This window comes from Typopeltis vanoorti, chromosome 8 (genome assembly GCF_054136105.1).
Source record: "Typopeltis vanoorti isolate ZY-2024b chromosome 8, IOZ_Tvanoo_1.0, whole genome shotgun sequence".
NCBI lineage: Eukaryota > Metazoa > Arthropoda > Arachnida > Uropygi > Thelyphonidae > Typopeltis > Typopeltis vanoorti.
The window spans coordinates 14,986,186-15,006,436 of NC_143556.1; the positions used below are offsets into that span (position 1 = coordinate 14,986,186).

At 36.2% G+C, this 20,251-nt stretch overlaps 1 protein-coding gene across 2 annotated transcripts in view; it reads right to left on the minus strand.

Annotated features, from left to right (window-relative positions):
• Positions 1 to 20,251, minus strand: part of sws (patatin like phospholipase domain containing sws) — a 945,916-nt gene that overhangs the window by 654,987 nt on the left and 270,678 nt on the right. For both annotated transcript variants that reach the window (XM_090396526.1, XM_090396525.1), the window contains exon 13: positions 3,173 to 3,325. In XM_090396526.1, the coding sequence (XP_090252652.1) occupies positions 3,173 to 3,325 (153 nt within the window). The remainder of the gene's footprint in view (positions 1 to 3,172; positions 3,326 to 20,251) is intronic.

Here is a 20,251-nt window from a genome sequence, read left to right on the forward strand (position 1 = left end):
TGCCCTCTTTACAAATGTCCCAATCAATGACACAATCGTTCAGATTGTGTCATTGATTGGGACATTTGCGGTGCTCTTTGCGCATATAATACGTTTTGGTTATTTTGTATGGCAAAATGCTTTCTACCTACAAAAAGAAGGCACAGCCATGGGCTCGCCATTATACCCCCCTCCTACTGCTAACTTTTGTATGGAAAACTTTGAGCAACATGCTCTAGATTCCTCTCCTTTAAAACCCAAAGTCTGGCTTAGATACATTGATGATGTTTCATGATCTGGTCCCATGACCACAGACACTTTCCTTAGCCACCTAAACAAACAACACAAACGCATAAGATTCACAATTGAGATTGAAAAGCAGAACACACTTCCGTTTCTAGATACACATCTCATGTCTTCCTTCTGGCAGTCTTTCCTTCACTGTTTACCGGAAACCGACACATACTGGCCAATATATACACATAAACTCCTACCACAACACAACACAAAAACTAGGTGTCATCAATACCCTAAAAAACAGGGCTCTGAAGATCTGCTCCAGTGACACTGGAAGAGGCACTGAAAGAAGAATTTAAAGTGATCAGCAATGCGTTTCAAAAAAATGGTTACAGCCAAAACACTATTAACAAAATTCTCTACAAGAACTCAATAAAAACACAAAGATAAACCGGACTACAATAAAACTATAACCATTTCTTACATTAAAGGGACATCAGATAAAATAAACAGAATTCTACAGAAATACAACCTCAAAGCCACCTTTAAACCTTCTGCAAAATTAAAAAGCTCACTCAACTCATCCAAAGACCCACTCCCACTGCTGGCCCACCCTGGAGTATACCGTATTTATTGTACGTGTAATCTACCATATATAGGGAAAATAGGATGCACAATTGCTATAGACAAAAGGAACATAAACGACACATTAAATATAATAACTATGGTGAAGCTGGCCTTTCTAATCATGCCCTGAACACTTTACATAGAATTGACTGGAAAAGCACCAGTTCTTTACTTCACACCAAAATATGGTATAAACGTAAATTTAAGGAAGCCTGTGAGATTCTTATCAACCACCCTAAATCTAAACAATAATGATATTCTAAAAATCTCAATCATATGGAAGGCACATATTCTACCCATGGAACCTTTCTTCCTAAAAGTCAACTATAAACAGGACTGTATATAATCCAGAATCTTAAATCTAATATAACAATTATCATGTTAAAATAGGACATCATTGTTAGTGTAAGTAAACTATCTATATGAAAGAATGTTTCTCTTATGTTATCTTAAATAGAATTTAGCTTTGATATAGTTTCTAAATAATTAATTAATTTTATCTGTTTTATTATATAAATGATGTGGAAGACATGCATCAGCAGATTAGTAAGAGTGGAAGTCGAGTAATTATTATGGGGGACTTCAAATTCGGAGACAGATTGGAAGGAGGAAAGATCACATCATAGGAAGGAAATGGAATTTATACACTTACTGAGAGACAATTACTTGAAGCAGCATGTGATGGGGTATAAGATTGCATTGGATCTGTTATAAGATCAGTAGACCTATTCATAACTAAATTGGAAATATTGCCTCCAATTGTGGAGGGTGATCATGTGTTTTGCCTTTGGAGGTAATGAAACATATGGAAATCACAGCTAAGAAGGGATGTGTAGAATTAAAAGCAGGTAATCATGCCAAACTTAAGAAGCAATTTGAAGCAGTGCCACGGCATAAAAATCTGCAAGGTAAGGAAGTTCACAGAGCATGGGGGGGGGGGGGATATCTGGAAGAAGCAATATCACACTGTATGCTCAAGATTAGTATGGTAAATCAGATAGGAGGTGGATGGATAAGCAGTATCATTAAGCATGAGCTGCAAAAACAGAATATTGTGGAGGGTATATAAGGAGAAAAATAACTAGCAAGCTCATGAACAGCCGAAGGGTCAGGCAAGAAAGGTGATTAGCATGGTAAGGAAAGCCTAAGCAGATTATGATGAGAAATTACATAAGCAGGCTAAAGGAAATACCAAAGAGTTCTTTCATTATGTGGCAAGTAGGAGAAAGAATGACTATAAAATGATAACTTTAATGAGCACTGATGATAAAGAGATGGTGGCAGACAAAATAATAGAGCTACTGAGTGAAGATTTTGCAAGGATATATCATCCAAGTGAAGATATTGCTATGGAAGAGGTGATAGATCGATATGATAACAGAGGTTGATAGGATAACAGATATGATGAGCAGAAAAGCGAGTATGATAGAAAAATTAATTCACTTAAAGGATTTTATAGGATTAATACAGAAAAAATATTTCAGTACTTACCTGGAAATTATGTAAGAGTGTACTTAGCAAGTGTGTGAAGACTAGATTTTTTGTTCGGGGAGTGGTAAATGAATGAAATGGGTTGCCTGAGTCAATTGTGAGGGCTTTGTCTGATTATGGATTCAATGAGAGGTACAATAGATAATGTGGATAGTTTGGATCTTCCATAATGAGTCTTAGGACTCCATGGAGGTGCCCATGCAATAGTAATAATTATGTCACTTAAAATTTTAAATATGCATATGAATTAAATCTCATTTAATTACAAATATCCACTGAAATTAAATGAACTTTTAAAAAATGGGATTCAGCAATTTAATTAGCCTATTCTAACACACATCTTCTCTTTTTCCTCTTCTTCACTCCCCCCTCCCTTCCTTGCCAATTTTTATGAAATAAACTAGGAAACAAAGAATTAATTTTTCCCCAGTAAGTAAAAAATATGCAAGAAGTTAACTATTTCATAAAATATCAAAGCTGTGATGTGACATTTATAAAGAAACAAAATAATAATAGTGAAAAAGAACTTTTTCTCTTAATTATAAATTGAGAGATTATTAAAATCTAATTACACCTGCATCATGAGTAGATGAATGTATTAAATTATAATTTTTATTTGGAATCTCCATTTAAAGCACTTCGAAAAATGTTATAGTGTATTGCTTAGGGCATTTTTATTGTAAGCTTTAAATAAATGTGTTTTATAATTTTTCCTAAAAACTGATAATACAACCAACAAAATAAGTGAAAGTAGATGGTTTTTAATAGTAAATTTTCATTAAATAAAAATTTCCCATTTTTGGATTCTCATGTAGATATCAAACAGTTTAACATTTACCTCGTCCTTTTTGTCATTTGTTTTCTGTGATACATTTAGAGAGCCATAAACAACATAAAAAAGTGCAATATCTTCTTGAGTCTCTTCATGAGTCAGACAGGCGCCAGTTGGCAATTCCTTAACAATTACCTTTTCTGCCACCAGATCTTCATCCTTAAATAGCATAAGATTTCCAATTAGAATTAAAATTAATGCATGTTCAATCAAAAATTAAAATAAATATAATTAATAGTCACTGCATGGACACTAGGAGATAATTTCACGTGAAGTAAAGAGACCACATTTCAGAATGTGGAAACTAGGCATTGCACTTATATGAACCACTGACAAAAGTAACCGTTTCTTTAGGAGGTCCAAAGAGATCAATAATGAAATCCTCAACCTACAAAACAGTTTCAGAAAATTTGGAGCAAAAAGACAAAGCCATCAATAATTAAATACTTAGTGAATGTCTACTTAGAACATAATTAGTTATTAACAACACAATGATCCTCAGTAAAGATGGATGTAAATCTAATGGAGAACAGAAAGGAATAATCTCATCTATTACATTATTTACTGGTGATATCTTCACACTGACACAGGATGAAAAACTGCAAAGGGCATTTGAAATCACCATCAGTCTACAGCAAGCTAACAGCTTTCAAGTCAACAGTCAATTGGTCTATTGTCTATAGGCTAGCCACATAAGAAATTCTCTTGTCTGTTTGACAAAGATATAAACCAAAGTTACTTGTTTATAAATAATAATATCATTATTAACACTTATCTCTCCAAGAAAATTTACTGTCAAAATCATCTTAATTCCTGATATGCACCATCAAAGAGCTGTCCCCAGGTTACGAATGAGATACATTCCTGAGAAAGTCTTTAAGTCGGATTTGTATGTAACTCGGATCCCTGATGCACATGCGGTGATGATAATAACAATACTATAATGGCTCATATGTGGCAATAATAATACATTGTAATACTGTAATGATAATAATACCTCTCTACTGTAATAATAAGTTACAGAAACTATTGTGCCCTTTCTTTTAATTCAAACAAACAGAACATAAAAACAAACTCATACAAAAAAGTTAGCTGATCTCATACGGAGGTAGCAGGGTTTTTCATCCTGCCAGACAAATCGGCCCTTCAGAACACATGCAATTTACAGACAAAAATACTAGTTGTGGTGGTGGTGGTGGAGGTTGGTGGTAGATGGTGTTCATGGAGATGATTCGTAGTAGTTCGGTGTAGTGGTTGAGACAGTTGTAAGTGTCCTCCCGCAATGAGTCTTCGGACTCCTTGGAGGTGTCAGGAATAATAATAATAATAAAAAGTTTTGATATAAAAAATTTCAAAAAAGAATATTAAAGGTTGCATCAATGTCTTGCTTACTGGAAGGAACATTTCTGAGGCAAGAAGGTAAGCTAACATTAATCAGAAGATGATGGAGATGATGCTAGAGAGGATGGACCTGGTGCTGGAGAATCAGGATTTGCTTCTGTTTCTGGAGCGAGGAAAGCTTACCACTGAAGTCGGTTTTCTTGAAAAAAGGTATTTAGGGTTGTTTGCACAGCCTTTTTCTTTCTTTCATCATAAATGGCCTTTTAGCAGCTGATGTTCTCACTAACTGCATGATAAACTTTTGTAAACTGCTAAATGTTAGGATCTTGCTCCTCAAGCTTAGCAATGAGATGAAAAGCTTCAGCTAATTCTTTTGTCATAAACTTTCTTGGCTATGGATCTTTTGATTCTTCGTGTTCTTGTGTTTCTATCAGCTATTTCTCTATCTCCATAAGGTCTTCATTCATTAATTCTTGTGAATGGGACTGTAGCAAGTCAATAACATCATTTTCATTGATATTCGATTGCAGTGCATTGCCACCATCCACCACAGCTTTTCTGGCAGCGGCGATGTGTTCTGCAAAAGCACGAAAATCATCACAGAATTGAGGGCAAAGTTTGTTCCACACCCCTTTAATTGTTGATTGCTTCACTTCCTCCCAAGAATCAGCAATGTTTTTGATGGCATCATGAATGTTATAATCTTTCAGAACTCTCTCAAGGCCATCACATCATCTTCCATAGCCCTGACTTCTTGTGATAATGTACACCGTAAGTAATAAGCCTTAAATGCAGAAATGACTCCCTGGTCCATTGGCTGTAGTAACGATGTAGTATTGGGTGGCAAAAATATGACCTTGACGTTAGAGTGAAGGTCATCTAAAGATGTTTCATGTCCAGGAGCAATGTTCAGCACAAGCAGAATTTTAAAGGGAATTTTCTTTTATGAACAATAGCATTCTACAGCAGTACGGAATGCCGTAAGTCGGGTTGTCCGTAACCCGGAGACCACCTATACTGTGATAGTACTAAATGGTTAAGTTTCCATTATTACTAACTTAATAACAGTTTTCTTCCAAATTAATTTGATTTGTCAGGTCATCAATAGTGTTAGATCTTACATAAATTTCAGTCATCGCAGGCACTTCTGACTGCATCAATCACCTAGATCGTGCTTTTCCTGCTATCCTGCAAATCTGCTATTAGTAAACTATACCACCTCATACGAGCTCTGCTCACACACACTCTTGAAAGATAAGAATAAAGTTCCTTTCTAATATTTTTAAAATGAAAATACCAAAAAAATTTATACCATCATCGAATTCTGAAAGTACTCTCAGGGATGTACAGGATAAGTATGATAGCAATATATGAAAAGTTTTCATTACCAACTTCCAACTTCCTATCCACAATTTTCCTCCAAATTTTTCAGACCTCCAATATCATAAGATCTTATATTTCAGTCATCTAAGATACTTCTTTGATACAGTAAGGTATCAATCCACCTATTTTGGTTTTCGTTTGAATTTCTTTCACTATCCATCCTAGCAATCAATACTTGTTTTGCTAATCATTCCTCCACCATTCATTTAAGTGACCATATCGCTTGAGAATAGCTCTGTTCACAGAAACAGAGAATGGTTCTACTATTGATGCCATCTGTTCTCTGTTCACGTCCTTAATATTTCACAGAACTCTCATATTCTGTGGTCACCAGTTTTTGATCAAGTGTTTTACTTCTAACCCAGCTCTCAGATCAATAAGTTAAAATTGGTTTGAACACTTCGTTATATATAGTTTGGTGTTTTGAACTACTTTCTCCCTTATTTCTTATAAATTTACTCAGCCTCCCTATCATACCACTTTGATAATTCTGTTGTCTATTTTCATATTTGGTTTTCCATATTTACTAAAACTGTGCCGAAATATCTAAAATATTTTATTTGTTCTATAGGTTCTCCATTCAGAAGGCAGTTGATGTATTTAATGTTCTGGCCTATTTTCAGAGTCTTGATTTGCCATGGAAGACAACACTTGCATAAAGTAGACAGCTGAGATGAATATATCCAATTTTGACATTCATTTTAGACAAATTATGGACTCTACAACAGTGTTTTAAATAATAATTTTTAATTTCCCGACATTTTGACTTTCATATTAAGGATGTTTGTCCTGATATTTTGATATTAGGACAAATGTCACATTCCTTCATAATGTGGTTCACATCATTGACAAATAACAGTGGAGATGATATGCAGAATTGTCTCACACCACATTCAACATCACACCGTTTTCCCAAACCTTCTCCAATTCTTGTTGCTGACTTGCAACTCAAATACAGACTATGTATTGCTCGATAAAATGTCCCATTTACTCCACATAATTGTAGCATTCTGATCACCTTTCAACTTGGAAACTTGTATATATCTTTTCCAAATCTATAAAACTTAAATTCAGCTCCTTGTAATATTTCTATGATTTCTATTAAAGTAAAAATTCCTGATCCTGACAACTTCTATTTGGCCTGCACCCAACTGTATGTACTGTAATATGCATGAAAGACAATGCAGCTGATGACGATTTAGTTGTGCCCACCACAACCGGAAGTGCATTAACAGTGGTGAGCAGTAAGACAGTGGATGTGCAAGGTAGCAAGAATGTGATTGGTGTAAATGTTAGCAAGAAAGTAACTGGAGAGATGAAAGCAGAGATGGTAAAGATGAGGCAAGAGATTAATCATGTGAAGGATGAACTGAGGAAAATTACAGATATGCATGTGATTATAAAAAACTGAGGAAGCAGATTGCAGCTATGTATCATGGAATGAAGAACTGGATGAGAATAAAATCCATGTCTGAGTGTATTGCAAAGGTCAGGAGATTAAATAAGGTAGATGTAAAATGGATTGACTGAAGAAGTGAAGCATGCATTTTAGAAGAAAAAGGTATTGCAGAGGCAGCACAAAATGAGTGGCAATAATCAGTTACATGAGTTGTATTAAGGGCAAGCAAGGATGGCAACTCACATGGTAAGGTAGCAAAAGTGCAGTATGAATAGCAGTTAGCAAATTAGGTCAAAAGAAATCTCAGGGAGTTTTTCAATAAGTGGCCAGTAGAAGGAAGAATGATCGTGGAAGGATGATGGATGATATTAGTAAGATATAGTAAAAATGTCAAATGAGTACTTTATTAAAATCCTTGTTAATATAACAATGCAGAACTTCAGAGCAGTGAGAAAGGGGAAAAGCTACTGATAATGAGTGAGCAGGAAGTACATGAGGAATTGAGTAAACTTAATGTCAATAAAAGCTGTAGGACGTGATGGTGTATCACTACATGTTATGAGATTAGCCTAAGTTTCAGAGGAAGAGGACAGAATTTATCCGCTTCATAAAGAGGATAATAAGACTAAGGCTTCAGATTATTACAGGCCAATCTGCTTATCTAAAGTTGTGGTAAAGGTGTTAGAGAGGACCAGGATTCAGAGGCAGAACAGAAGTAGAACTCTCATTTTGATGGAGAGCATCCAATTGTCAAAGGAAGATCATGTTTTAGTAATCTGCTGAATTGTTATAACAATGTGACACATTGGACAAGGGGAATGCAAACACAGTAACAGATTTTGCAAGGCCTTTGACAGATTGCCACATGACAAACTGGTTAAACTGGAAGAGATGGGAATGGACAGAGATTAGTACACTGGAATGGAAATTGGCTGGTTGAAGTTGTGAAACAACATGCCAGAAGAGGATAGTCACTAGTGATGGGCTGCTTTGAGGGACAATTGTTTAATTTGTATGTAAATGACATTGGGAAAGGCTTGTAAGGGCAAGCCTTTCCCAATTAAAGGTGAAATACAGTTGTTTGCAGATGAATGTGAAGTTGGGGATAGCTGTGTGGAATAGAATGGATGTTGTAGCCTTGCAAGAAGACTGACTAGATTGGGCTTGTGGAATAGTATGGGTGAATGGGCATGTGAGTTGAACTTCCAGTTTAATGTAGTCAAGTGTAAGGTTTTAAATGAGGTATATCTTACAGAAGGTGGAGGAGATGAAAGAACTGGGGGGGGGGGGGGGAGAAGGGATCTGAAATTTAAGGGACATTTTGCTAAAAGTTTGAGGGTAGCACAGTGGATTATTATTATTACATGACACCTCCAGGGAGTCCAAAGACTCATTGAGAGAGGGCACCTACAACTCTATCTCCACCATGCAATCCACCAACTACAATGAACCACAACTACACCAACGACATCTGCTGCCCACCACCAGTAGTATTTTCAGAGACAATCACAAACATCCATGCTCACAGCAGGATTCAAACCCACAGCCTTTTGGCTGGAGAGCAGATATGCTAACCACTCAGCGCCAACCAGGCTGGTAATGGCAATTATGACACTAATGCAGAGAATAGTGATACATGGAAGTAAAGATGTTATGATTTCACTGTATAAGATTTGGTTGCAAAGTTTTCAAACGAATGAAGAGATGAAGTGAGTTCAGAGATGACTGCCTAAGGTGAGTTTGGGTCTCTGAAATGTTGAGGGAATGCAAACTAAAGAACCTACTGGATAGGAGGACGACATGATCAAAAATTATAAGTTGGTAAGGAATAATTACCCAGATTAATGTGGTGAGATTTTTTTCACAGAATGGCTGGAGACAGGAGGAGTGTCTTTGCACTCACCACAGTTTTGATGAGTGCAAAGACAGTGAACACACATACAGAATGATGAACTGTATGTGTAGGAGAGTGGGAATTTCCACAATGAGCATTAAACTTGCTTCTCAACATACCAACTTTGTTTATTCCATTATTTCAAATTTAATTTGCCACCTTCACTAAAAATTATGAAGGTGGCAAAATTAAATATATAGTTTTTTCCACTCAGGTTGCAGCTGATATTTTCCATTTTCCTACCTATTTTCAAAGTTATTTTGTTTCCCTTTTTATTACCAAGTTTCATATGTAATCTTTACAGTAGTTACTCAATTTAACTGAGGAATTCTGATAAGCAATTCATTTAAAGTATAACATCATCCACATAAAGAGCTGAGCATAAAATCTCCAATTTTGATATCAGGTTTAATGCCACTATACTTCGGTAATGTAATCACATGCAATTAATAATAGTTATGACAGGGTTTTTCTCTCTTGCCTTTCAGATGATTTTACATCAAACTATCTTACTGGACTTCAACTGTAACTGCTTACTTACAACTAAATATAGACTACGTATTGTTCAATATTATGTCACATCCACATTATATAATTGTAGTGTTTTAAGCAGTTTTTGTCTTGACACTTTATCATCACCAGTATCTATTCGTGTCTGATGCTCTCTCTGCACTATTCTCTGCCATTTCTCTCGGTCCATTGCCAGATGACTCAATCCTGAAAACTCTTTACACACCACTCCTTCACATTACCTACCCATGCTCATCTTGGCCATTCTTTTCTGTTTGTACATCCATTGTACCAAACATTAAATTTTGATCTTTCTGCTGTTGTCCATCTTGCAGATATGCCCAAAAAGCTTAAGTTTCCTTTGAATTATTTTCTGCATTGCATTCTCTTTGCAGTTTATTTTCTTACACAGTTCTTTCTTTGTTATTACCTTTTGGATCCATCCAGTTTACAGAATCTTTCCATAAGATGTTTTTCTAATGCCAATATACATCTCAGTCCTTGACCATTACCCATGTCTCAAAACCATACAGAGCACTTGTGAATATGCATGTTTCCAGCAGTCTTAGCTTTGCTGCAAGGGCCACTGATTCACTTTTCCAAATCTTGTCCACTTCCTGGTTTATATTTGCTTTTGTTATCCAAGATCTCTCTTTTTTTATGGTCTAAATCATATATCAAGTTACTCCCTACATGAAGCTTATAACCTCTTATCTGTTGACCTTTATTTGCATTCTGAACTGAGCGAAATAAACTAAACATCACTGGTTTAGTTTATTTCGCTGTTCATTATCAACCGGTATCGTGTCTGATTAATAATTTGATTACCATGTAGTTTACTGTCAAAGAAAACTTGGCAAAGGCTAGCCATCATGGTGTAGCCATTATTATAAAATATGAATAAATTACTAAGACAGGACCTACCCTTTACAAAGTTATGCTGCCCACTATAGAGTATCACATCCCTATCCACCCACTGTTGTCTTTTTTACCTTTAACCAACTTTTTGAATACTTTAACAACCAATCCCAATATATTAATTGCTCTGTAGTTTGCTACCTCTGTCTTAGAGCCACCTTTATGCAATGGTACTATCTTTCCCTTTTTCCACTCCCTTGGAACCCTGCCAGAGATGAGACTTAGATTGAACAACTTCAGCAGAAGCAATGCCAATTCTCTTGCACATTTACATTGTACACTGGCTGATATGCCATCCAGTCCCACTGCTATGTTCACATTCATATTTTTTAATATGCCAAGTACCTCCTGTTCATCCACCTCAATGTTGATATACATCTCCATAGCATCAGCAACTGTAAAATCATCACCTGGATGATACACCTTTGCAAAATAATTATTCAGCAACTCAACTATTTCTTTTGGTTCAGTCATCTTCCTACCATGAGCATTGTTTAAAGTCATTCTACCATAGCCATTTTTCCTTCTACTTGCTACATAATGAAAAAAACTTTTGGGTTTACTTTGGCTTGCTTAGCTAATTATCTCTCATTATCTGATTTGGCCTATCTTACCAAACTAGGCACCCTTTGTATTGCTCATGTGTATGCTGATCACTTTTTTCTTTATATTTCCTGCACAATGTTTTCTTTTTTTTTTTTGCAGTATAATACTCCACTTAATCCAATTTGGTTTATCCTACTGACCTTGGGTATGCAGTGTGACACTGCTACTCTCTCAAGCAATCTCTGATCACTTGTGAAACACTACTGACATTCTTTCCTTGTAGCTTCTCAAGCAATGGCTCTGTTCCAAGATGATTCCTGAGTCTCCCATAATCACCAACCTTATAGTTGAACAAACTGCTTCTTGACAGAGAACTGCACATGTTTTGCAACTTCCCAAAACAAGCATGGTCACTCTCCCCAACTGGAGGCAGTGTCTACCCTGGTTATGGATACATCTTCTGATGCTATAATCAGAAGCAACACCCTCAAACTCCTGGTCTCCTCTATAACAAGGTTGTTTCATATAATTACCCCCTAGCAACTGTATAAATCCGACTTCCATCTTGTCATGCCAATTTCCTCCCTCCAATCGATGTCCTCACGGTATACAATGGGGACATCAACTATATACTATGTCAAAATGGTTTATGATCGATCAAGTATAACTTAAGACCTATGCAATCTTAAATATTATTATTATATAACACCTCTAGGAAGTCCAGAGACTCATCAAGGGAGAGAGCACCTGCTCTACAACTCTGTCTCCACCACTCAATCCACCAACAACAACCAACCACAACTACCATCATCATCTACACAAATGCCATCTACTGCCCACCACAACCATTAATATTTTCACAGACAATCACAAACATGCATGCCCATGGCAGGATTCGAACCTGCAGCCTTTTGGCTGGAGAGCAGATACGCTAACCACTCGGCCAATCAGGCTGGCAATATGTTACAATATGGGCTAAGGAATAATAAATCATGAATTTTAGTTAGGTTCTCTCAAAAATGTGCATATCTTCTGTGAACAGTTACCTTAGACAAATAAAGAGAATTTAAAAACCTGTCCACACTAAACAGCAGTTTGAAACAACAGATTGTGTTACTATTAAATCTTAAATAAAAGGTTTAATTTGTCATAAAACATTTTATTCAGGATTTAACTAGGATACCAAAATTTCCCAAAGAAGTACTTGTATATGGGTATAAATGAAACTGTAAATAATGTATTAGTCTTTTGTTTTGTAAATTCTTCTAAATTTTTTTATATTTTTAACTGTCCTGTGAATAAAAGACAAAAATTGAAATTTAGTGAGAATTGTAATAGAAAGGGAAAGGTTAGATCAAAGTTCACAGTGAAATAATCGGCTTAAAGACGTAACCAGAGGCAGTAGCGTGTGCGAGGTCCGTGCAAGATATCCACAGTGAAAACATAACGAGGAGAAGATAGTACTGAGTGCAAAAGGCTTAGGTGTCATGAGGAATTGGTGATGTAGTAGGGAGGGCAGTTACGCGAGGATATAAGAAGTTGGATAGCGCAAACTCAAGGCTTATTTTTGCTTCTCCTTTTGGCTTTCGGGTACCGGTGGAAGTCATCCAAGTGGTCGGGAAGAATGATGGTCAGAGGCAGTTATGTTGCGAGGTATAACAGTCCGGGTATAACAACAGTGCAGCTAGACTGTCAGCGAGCACCAAAGTTTCATGCTGAACCACGAGGACCTATCCAGGCAGAGCAGTTTCGCCCACATCAGCAAGAAGGTGATTCGTGAACATAATCACTAGTTGGTCGTATTTGAAGACATTGGACCGTAGAATAAAAAGACTAGCCACATGAATTCAGCAAATTGATCGAGAAGAGACCCCAGCGTGATCTAAATGGTCAGTAATGTAAAACCTTTCTAGTTCCATTGTATTCTGAACAAAGTTTGAGTGTAGAAAAGTGCTGATATATTATGTGATAGGACTTATCAACTGGTAGCAGAACTCCAGCATGTAATCCACTAGCTAATTCTTGTAATTCTAGTGGTGTCTTGTAGTAGAGTTTGATATTGAATCGTTTAGCCTTAGAATGAATGTAATAATCTCTTGCATAGTGTTAAATGAATGAGAGTAGGACATCTTAAATTGATATTGTCTTTTAATGTGAGGTATTGATTGTGGCGAGATTGTGTCTGGTTAAATAGCGTTACATGCAAGTGTAACGTACTAAAGAATGAATAAACATTCCTGTTTTCTTTACCTTATAAAATTGCCTGATCTCTGAGATCAATGCCCCGTTCATTAAGATTAAATCCTGTATGAATTCAATCACGGGGGATTAGCCACGACTATATTTAGATCAAGTTCGTTAAGAGTTTGAAGTTGGGTATATTAATAGCTAAATTCCAGAGTCATAGGTTAGTCTGATTGTTAATTCTCTGACAAGGAGACTTCTCTTGTATAGGAAATAAGATGGCACAGCTTTAACAAACAAATTTTTCTTAATTCTAAAAAGGAGTTGATTCTATATTTGCATTCAAGGAAATTTGGCTCAAAACCGAGGCATTCTCTTTGTTTGCTGAGATTTGCACTCATATCCAATAGAAAGAGCAGCCACAGAAAGGACAGAATTTAGCTAAAATAAAATTGTAGTAGTAGAGGGCTTAAGAATACTATAGAAGCAAGAATTAAAGAAGTAATTAATAAAAAGAGAGTTAGGATAAATATAATTAATAAGATACATATATGACAAAATGGTGCAGACGGTAGGATTTTGATTTACTCAATTAAACAGAAAAGAAAGGGAAAAAGGAATATAAATTTATGTAAATCAAGGTGAGTTGGTTTTGATTTAAGATTGGGCAATCTAGGTACAAGAAGTTTAGATAACAAAATTTTGTGTGAGAAAGGATAATATTGTGTAAACCTGTATACAAATATGAATCAACTATCAAGTTCTGGGATGGATGATTCCGAATTTTTCAGGACCATTAACCCTCAGCAAGTTTTTCCAGAATTCTCTGGGGAGGAAACTGACGATATTCAGCTTTTTTTTAGCTACGTCGAAGAGTTGAGGAAAATAGGCAGGTGGACTGATTTCCAGCTCCTCATCCTTCTGCGCAGTAAATTAGTAGGGGAAGGCAAAGAACTTCCTCTATTCCTCCCCCATCTTGGAAGAGACTTTAGACTATGCAAAATTTAAAGAAGTCCTCATTTCCCAATTTTCTAAATTAAAAAGCTTAGGACCAAATTTGTGGAAACTGCAGAGGATTATTTGTTGACTCTTGCTAACACACTGAACGTATCAAACGAGGATAAACCCCAACTGGATTGGATGGTTTTTAAGGCTGAGAGTGAAACAAGAGCTCAGGGAGACAGCCTACAAAAAGAAATTAACTAATATCGAAGAATGCTTAAATGCCGTGAGAGAAAATGAGCAAATGCTCAGAGATATTAGTCCCACATCTGCTTCTAGCTATATGAATGTCATCAAGAAGGAAAATAATTCAGTTAGTAACCCTAAGCCAGAGAAGGAATCTCACGAAAAGAAGGAAAGAACCAATAACCTTAATAAGAGTGAGGGAGATGGAGTTGGATCGGTCAACACTAACCAGATGGTATGACTGACATGAAGGAAGTTCAATTAATGACTAAGCGAAAAGTCGAGCGTCTATAACAGCCTATCATGGACCTCCTTGATGCTGTTCTAAACCAACTATCAGCGGTGTCCATGAGAACTTCTGAGCTCCCTGTTCCTCAAGCCGATAGGACTGTTGAAATAGTACAATCAGTAGTAGAAAGGCTGCAACAACCCCATGCTGGACCAATTTGACACTGTAATGAAGAAACTGACAGAAGTAACAACTCGAGATGCCACGAACTCTTCTCTTTAGGAGAGAAGTCGATGAAACCAAGACCAATCCCCAGGATTAATAGTTGGGGGGGGGGGAGATCTGTGGAACACTCTGTGAAGCTTTACTGGACACATGTTCCCAGACCTCTGTTATTACGGGGGATCATTTTAAGAGGATAGAACCTTGTGTGAGGAGTCAGATTTCATATTTTAAGAGGCCAGTAAAGTTGTCTGGGGTATCAGCCTCCACAATCGATGTAACCAAGTCAGTGTTTTTGAAGGTATACTTACCTGAATTCAATGTGTGTGTTCAGCATGAGTTTTGCCCAGAATTTCTCTCCCACACATTAAACTGATTTTTGGGAATGACTTTCTTGTAAAGAACAGATTTGCTTGTGACTATTCATGAGGCAAAGTATATCTTCCAGGATGATGTAAGACAAGCAAAAATAATCAAGGGTTTAAAGGTGGCATTGAGGTTATAATGTTGTAGGATTCTGTTGATTTTTTCTGATAACCCTTTAATGTATGGGATGGCTATATTTTTACATTAATCTAGATTCGTTTTTGTTGTAGTTTTATAGAGTATTTTATTAATGGTATTTTTGTTATAGCCATTATTTATGAATGTGTCACTAATGATTTTCAGTTCTTGTTTCAGGGCTTGCTGGTTAGAGCAAATAGTTGTGGCTCTGTTTATAAGGGTGTTAATGACTCCATATTTTTGTGATAGGTGGTGGTATGAATTCGCATGTATGTATTGGCCAGTGTGTGTCAGTTTTTGGTAGACCGTGAAGGATAGACTGCCTGAAGGAAGACGTGTAACTAGTGTGTCTAGGAATGGGAGTGAATTTTGGTTTTCGATTTCGATGGTAAATTGTATGCGTTCGTGTTGTTTGTTCAGGTGGCTGAGGAATGTGTTTAGTGTTTGTCACCCGTGTGGCCAGATCGCGAACACGTCGTCAACGTATCTGAGCCAGACTGTCGGTCGTAGCGTGGCGGAATCAAGAGCCCTTTGCTCAAAGGTTTCCATGTAGAAGTTAGCGATTGGGGGGATAGTGGTGAGCCCATGGCTGAACCTTCTTTTTGTAGGTAGAATTTGTTTTGCCACACGAAGTAACCGGACTTTAGTACGTGGGCAAAGAGGGCCGTAATGTCGGGCGGAAATTTGTTCTGTAGTAGGAGAATTGTATCATTGATGGGGACATTAGTGAAAAGGGCAGAAACGTCAAACTAACTAATAAGTCATCTTTGTCGAGTATTATGTTTTTGATTTTGTTTATAAAATGTTGTGTGTTTTTTTTTATGTAGGAGGGGGAATGACCTACCAATTCCTTGAGTGTTGCCACTAATTTTTTGGCTAGGTGGTAATTGGGACTGTCTATTTCCTTCCACGATTGGTCGAAGGGGCACATTTTGTTTGTGTATTTTCGGAACCCCATATAATCTGGGGGGAGGGCGGGCGTAGTGGGGTTTGAGTTTTTTTTTAACTGTGTCTGGTGGCCAAGAAGTGACGGACTCGAGTAGTTTTTCTGTTTTATCCTTTATCCTTTTTGTTGGGTTATAATTTACCATTTTATATGTGTTGTTATTGGCTACTAGTTGGTTCATTTGAAGTATGTATGTTGACCTGTCAAGGACAACAGTGGCACTGCCTTTATCCGCTTTCGTTATTATTATGTTTTGTTTGGCTTTTAATGATTTAATTGCAGCTAATTCTGTTTTAGTCAGGTTGTTCTGTATGGTTTTCTTAGTATTTAGGACATTACTGTTTTCTAGTCGTATTTTATCTGCTATATTGTTCGGTAGGGATCTGATGCCTCTTTCAATGTGGTAGATAAAATCCAATTTGTTTACCTTTTTTGGTGCTATTGCGTAGTTCAGTCCTTTATTCAGTAGCGTAAGTTCGCCGTTGTTCAGGATGTGGCTTGATAGGTTAATCACATGGTTCTTGCTTGTCGGTGGTTGGTCGCCCCTTGTCTCCCTTGTTTGTTGTTCATTGTTGTTGTTTACCGGGGAGGAAGTCCTCTGATTGGATGGATTCCTATGATTGGCCGCCATATTTTGCTGTTGTTTCAAACTGTGGAATTTTTTCTTTAGTTTTTCTTTATTCTTTTCCAGGGCATGTTTGGCCGAATTGTCAGTAGTTCACATTCAAGTGTTTGTAGAATGTCTGGATTAACATAGTTCGGATTGTAATTTGGAAACCAGATTTTGTGTTCTAGCTAGGTTTTGGCGGGCTGTTTGAATCTGTTCTCTAAGCATTGCTTTATCTGTGCGGTCATAGATACGGAGTGCCTTAGCGGACGTAAATTTCTTTTTTAGCCTGATGCAGATCGGAATAAGGTTATTGTCTCTGCATCTTTTTAAAAAGGCCAGTCGATTGATCAAGAGAGAAATACAAATCTTTAGCTTACCATAGCGATTGCAGCGCTTGTGGGTATCATTTCCATGGATGATATGAATCCTTTCTTTTAGGCTTACACGGTGATCCGAATGCATTTTTGAAAATTATGGAGACAACTACCATGTTTGAATAAAAACTTTAGTTTAATATAACTAAAATCTACATGCGACGTTTCGACCTTTATGTCAAGGTCATCTTCTGGAGCGTACAAATATACACAGGAAACAAGCTATAATACAATCAAACTGGTTCGTTAAAGACACTGACCAACTGCTACCACAATTGTTGGCCTGCCTCTGGTGAAAAAAAAATTAAAAAAATAAATAAATAAAAAAAATAAAATAATAAAAAAATAATAAATAAAAATAAAAATAAAATAAAAATAAAAAATTATACATCAACGTCTCTACAACAAAAACGAATCTCGATTACAGTAAAACCATAGTCATCCCATACATTAAAGGGTTATCAGAAAAAATCAACAGAATCCTACAACATTATAACCTCAATGCCACCTTTAAACCACCCACTAAACTTAAAACCATATTCAGCTCCTCTAAGGATCCTCTCCTCCCATTAGCACATCCTGGAGTCTATTGCATCCACTGCACCTGTAACTTACCGTACATTGGTGAAACAGGACGGACAATCCCTGTACGCAAGAAAGAACACATTAGACACATTAAATATAACCATTATGGTGAAGCAGGCTTCTCAGACCACGCACTCAACACCTTACACCAAATCAACTGGAAAAGCACCTGCTCCTTACACCGCACAAAAACCTGGTACGAAAGGAAATTTAAGGAATCCTGCGAAATCCTGATAAACCACCCAAACATCAATAACAAAGATGGCATGAAAATTCCAAGGATCTGGATGGCACACATTCAGCCTACCTAATATGAAAGATCTAGCATAAGTCAGGACTCTAGCCAATCCATAACTAGTATTAGAAACCATTCCATACCAACTGGTTGGAATGATGTTAATATATATATATATATATATATATATAATATATAGTAGACAACACTAATAATAGGACTCCAGTGTTGATGTATAATTTTTTATTTTTATTTTATTTTATTTTATTTTTTTTTTTTTTTCACCAGAGGTCAGGCCAACAATTGTGGTAGTGGTTGGTCAGTGTCTTTAACGAACCAGTTTGATTGTAGTATAGCTTGTTTCCTGTGTATATTTGTACGCTCCAGAAAATGACCTTGACATAAAGGTCGAAACGTCGAATGTAGATTTTAGTTATATTAAACTAAAGTTTTTATTCAAACACGGTAGTTGTCTCCATAATTTTCAAAAATGCAGTCTCACTGTCATATTTAGATTTCTAATGCCTATGGACAATGTGACATTAAGAAGCAGAACAGGTAGGCCTATCAATGTCAAAGTTCTTCCTCATTCTACACTATGAAGCTTTTAATTTATGATCATAAATATGGATAAATGTATCCAACTTTCAGTATCTGGGTTCTCTCATTATAAATAATAAAGACATCATCAAAAATGCAAAGAGCACTTAGTAACATTTTTCAAAAATGTTTATCTGGAAAATAGAACCCTTATTTTTCCAAAGCATATCTTTGCAGTTTAACTAGTTATGCAATCTATCTATGGATCCAAAGGTAGAATATTTCAACTCAAAGAGTAGTTGACATGAAAGTTTCAGGACCACCTGCCTACAAAATCTGTTGAAAAAAATACCTAAAAGAACATGATCAATAACAGAAGTTCTATAAGAATCAAATCAAAAGCTTCTCTTTAGCATACTTAATTTATGAGTAAATAAGCAAATCACTAGATAAGATACACATATACCTAACAGTTTCAAATTTCAGAACTCTACTATTCTATCAGTCTCCATAAAAGAAGGATTTGGTTTGACAGCTAAAGCAACAAAGGCTATATGATCGGTGTGTTACATCTGCAAACACTCTTCTGGTTACTTTGCAGATGTAACACACTGATTATATAGCCTTTGTTGCTTTAGCTGTCAAACCAAATCCTTTTCTTATGGAGACTGATATAATAGCAGAAGAGTGCTTACATATAGTGAGCACTCTTCACATATAAAATCTGAGTTTACAGAAAGGGGAAGGGGGAACCCTACCACCTTCATATAACAATAGCTATCACCCCAGATAAATGAAAAGCCAAGACGAGATGTTAATTTTTGATTTTGAAATAAATAACCAAGAAAATAGTTTCATCACTGGGGAATTACCGTGTTTTAAGCCTGTCATCATTATCATTCTAAGTGATGATCCCTCTTACTATGGAAAAGTTACTTAATCCATGTTTATCTTCACATTAGATATCCTCCTAATTTTTCCCTTCTCTCTCTTCTAACACAAACCTGATATGTTATACCTGATATGTTGTAGGAATTTTAACTCACTTTATGACTATTTTCAATATTAACACTTTTATTTCGTAATATTCTTTCATTTTCTCCTTGTCTCTCTAATGTTCTCCTAGTAATAATCTTCAATATTAGTACATTTGAAATGCTTTAATTCTTTTCCAGCCTTCTGCTCTAATAGTCTAAATCTCATACTACAAATATTTGTGGAGTATATACTCTAATTTTTTTTTTGTCTTTGATTTGCTTGTGATAAGTAACCTCTTTTTCTTTCATATTTCTTTTTCCACAAATGATCCAATTAATTTTGTAGTAGACAGACAAAAAAAAAGGCTGGTGAGAAGTGTCAATCTCATAGTTAACAGCCCCCCCCCCCTCTTTGTCCCCACTTTTTTTTTTGTTTTTGTTATCATAGTTATTATTAACATCTGATCTCCATGGAGTCAGAGACTTGTGGGAGGTTCACC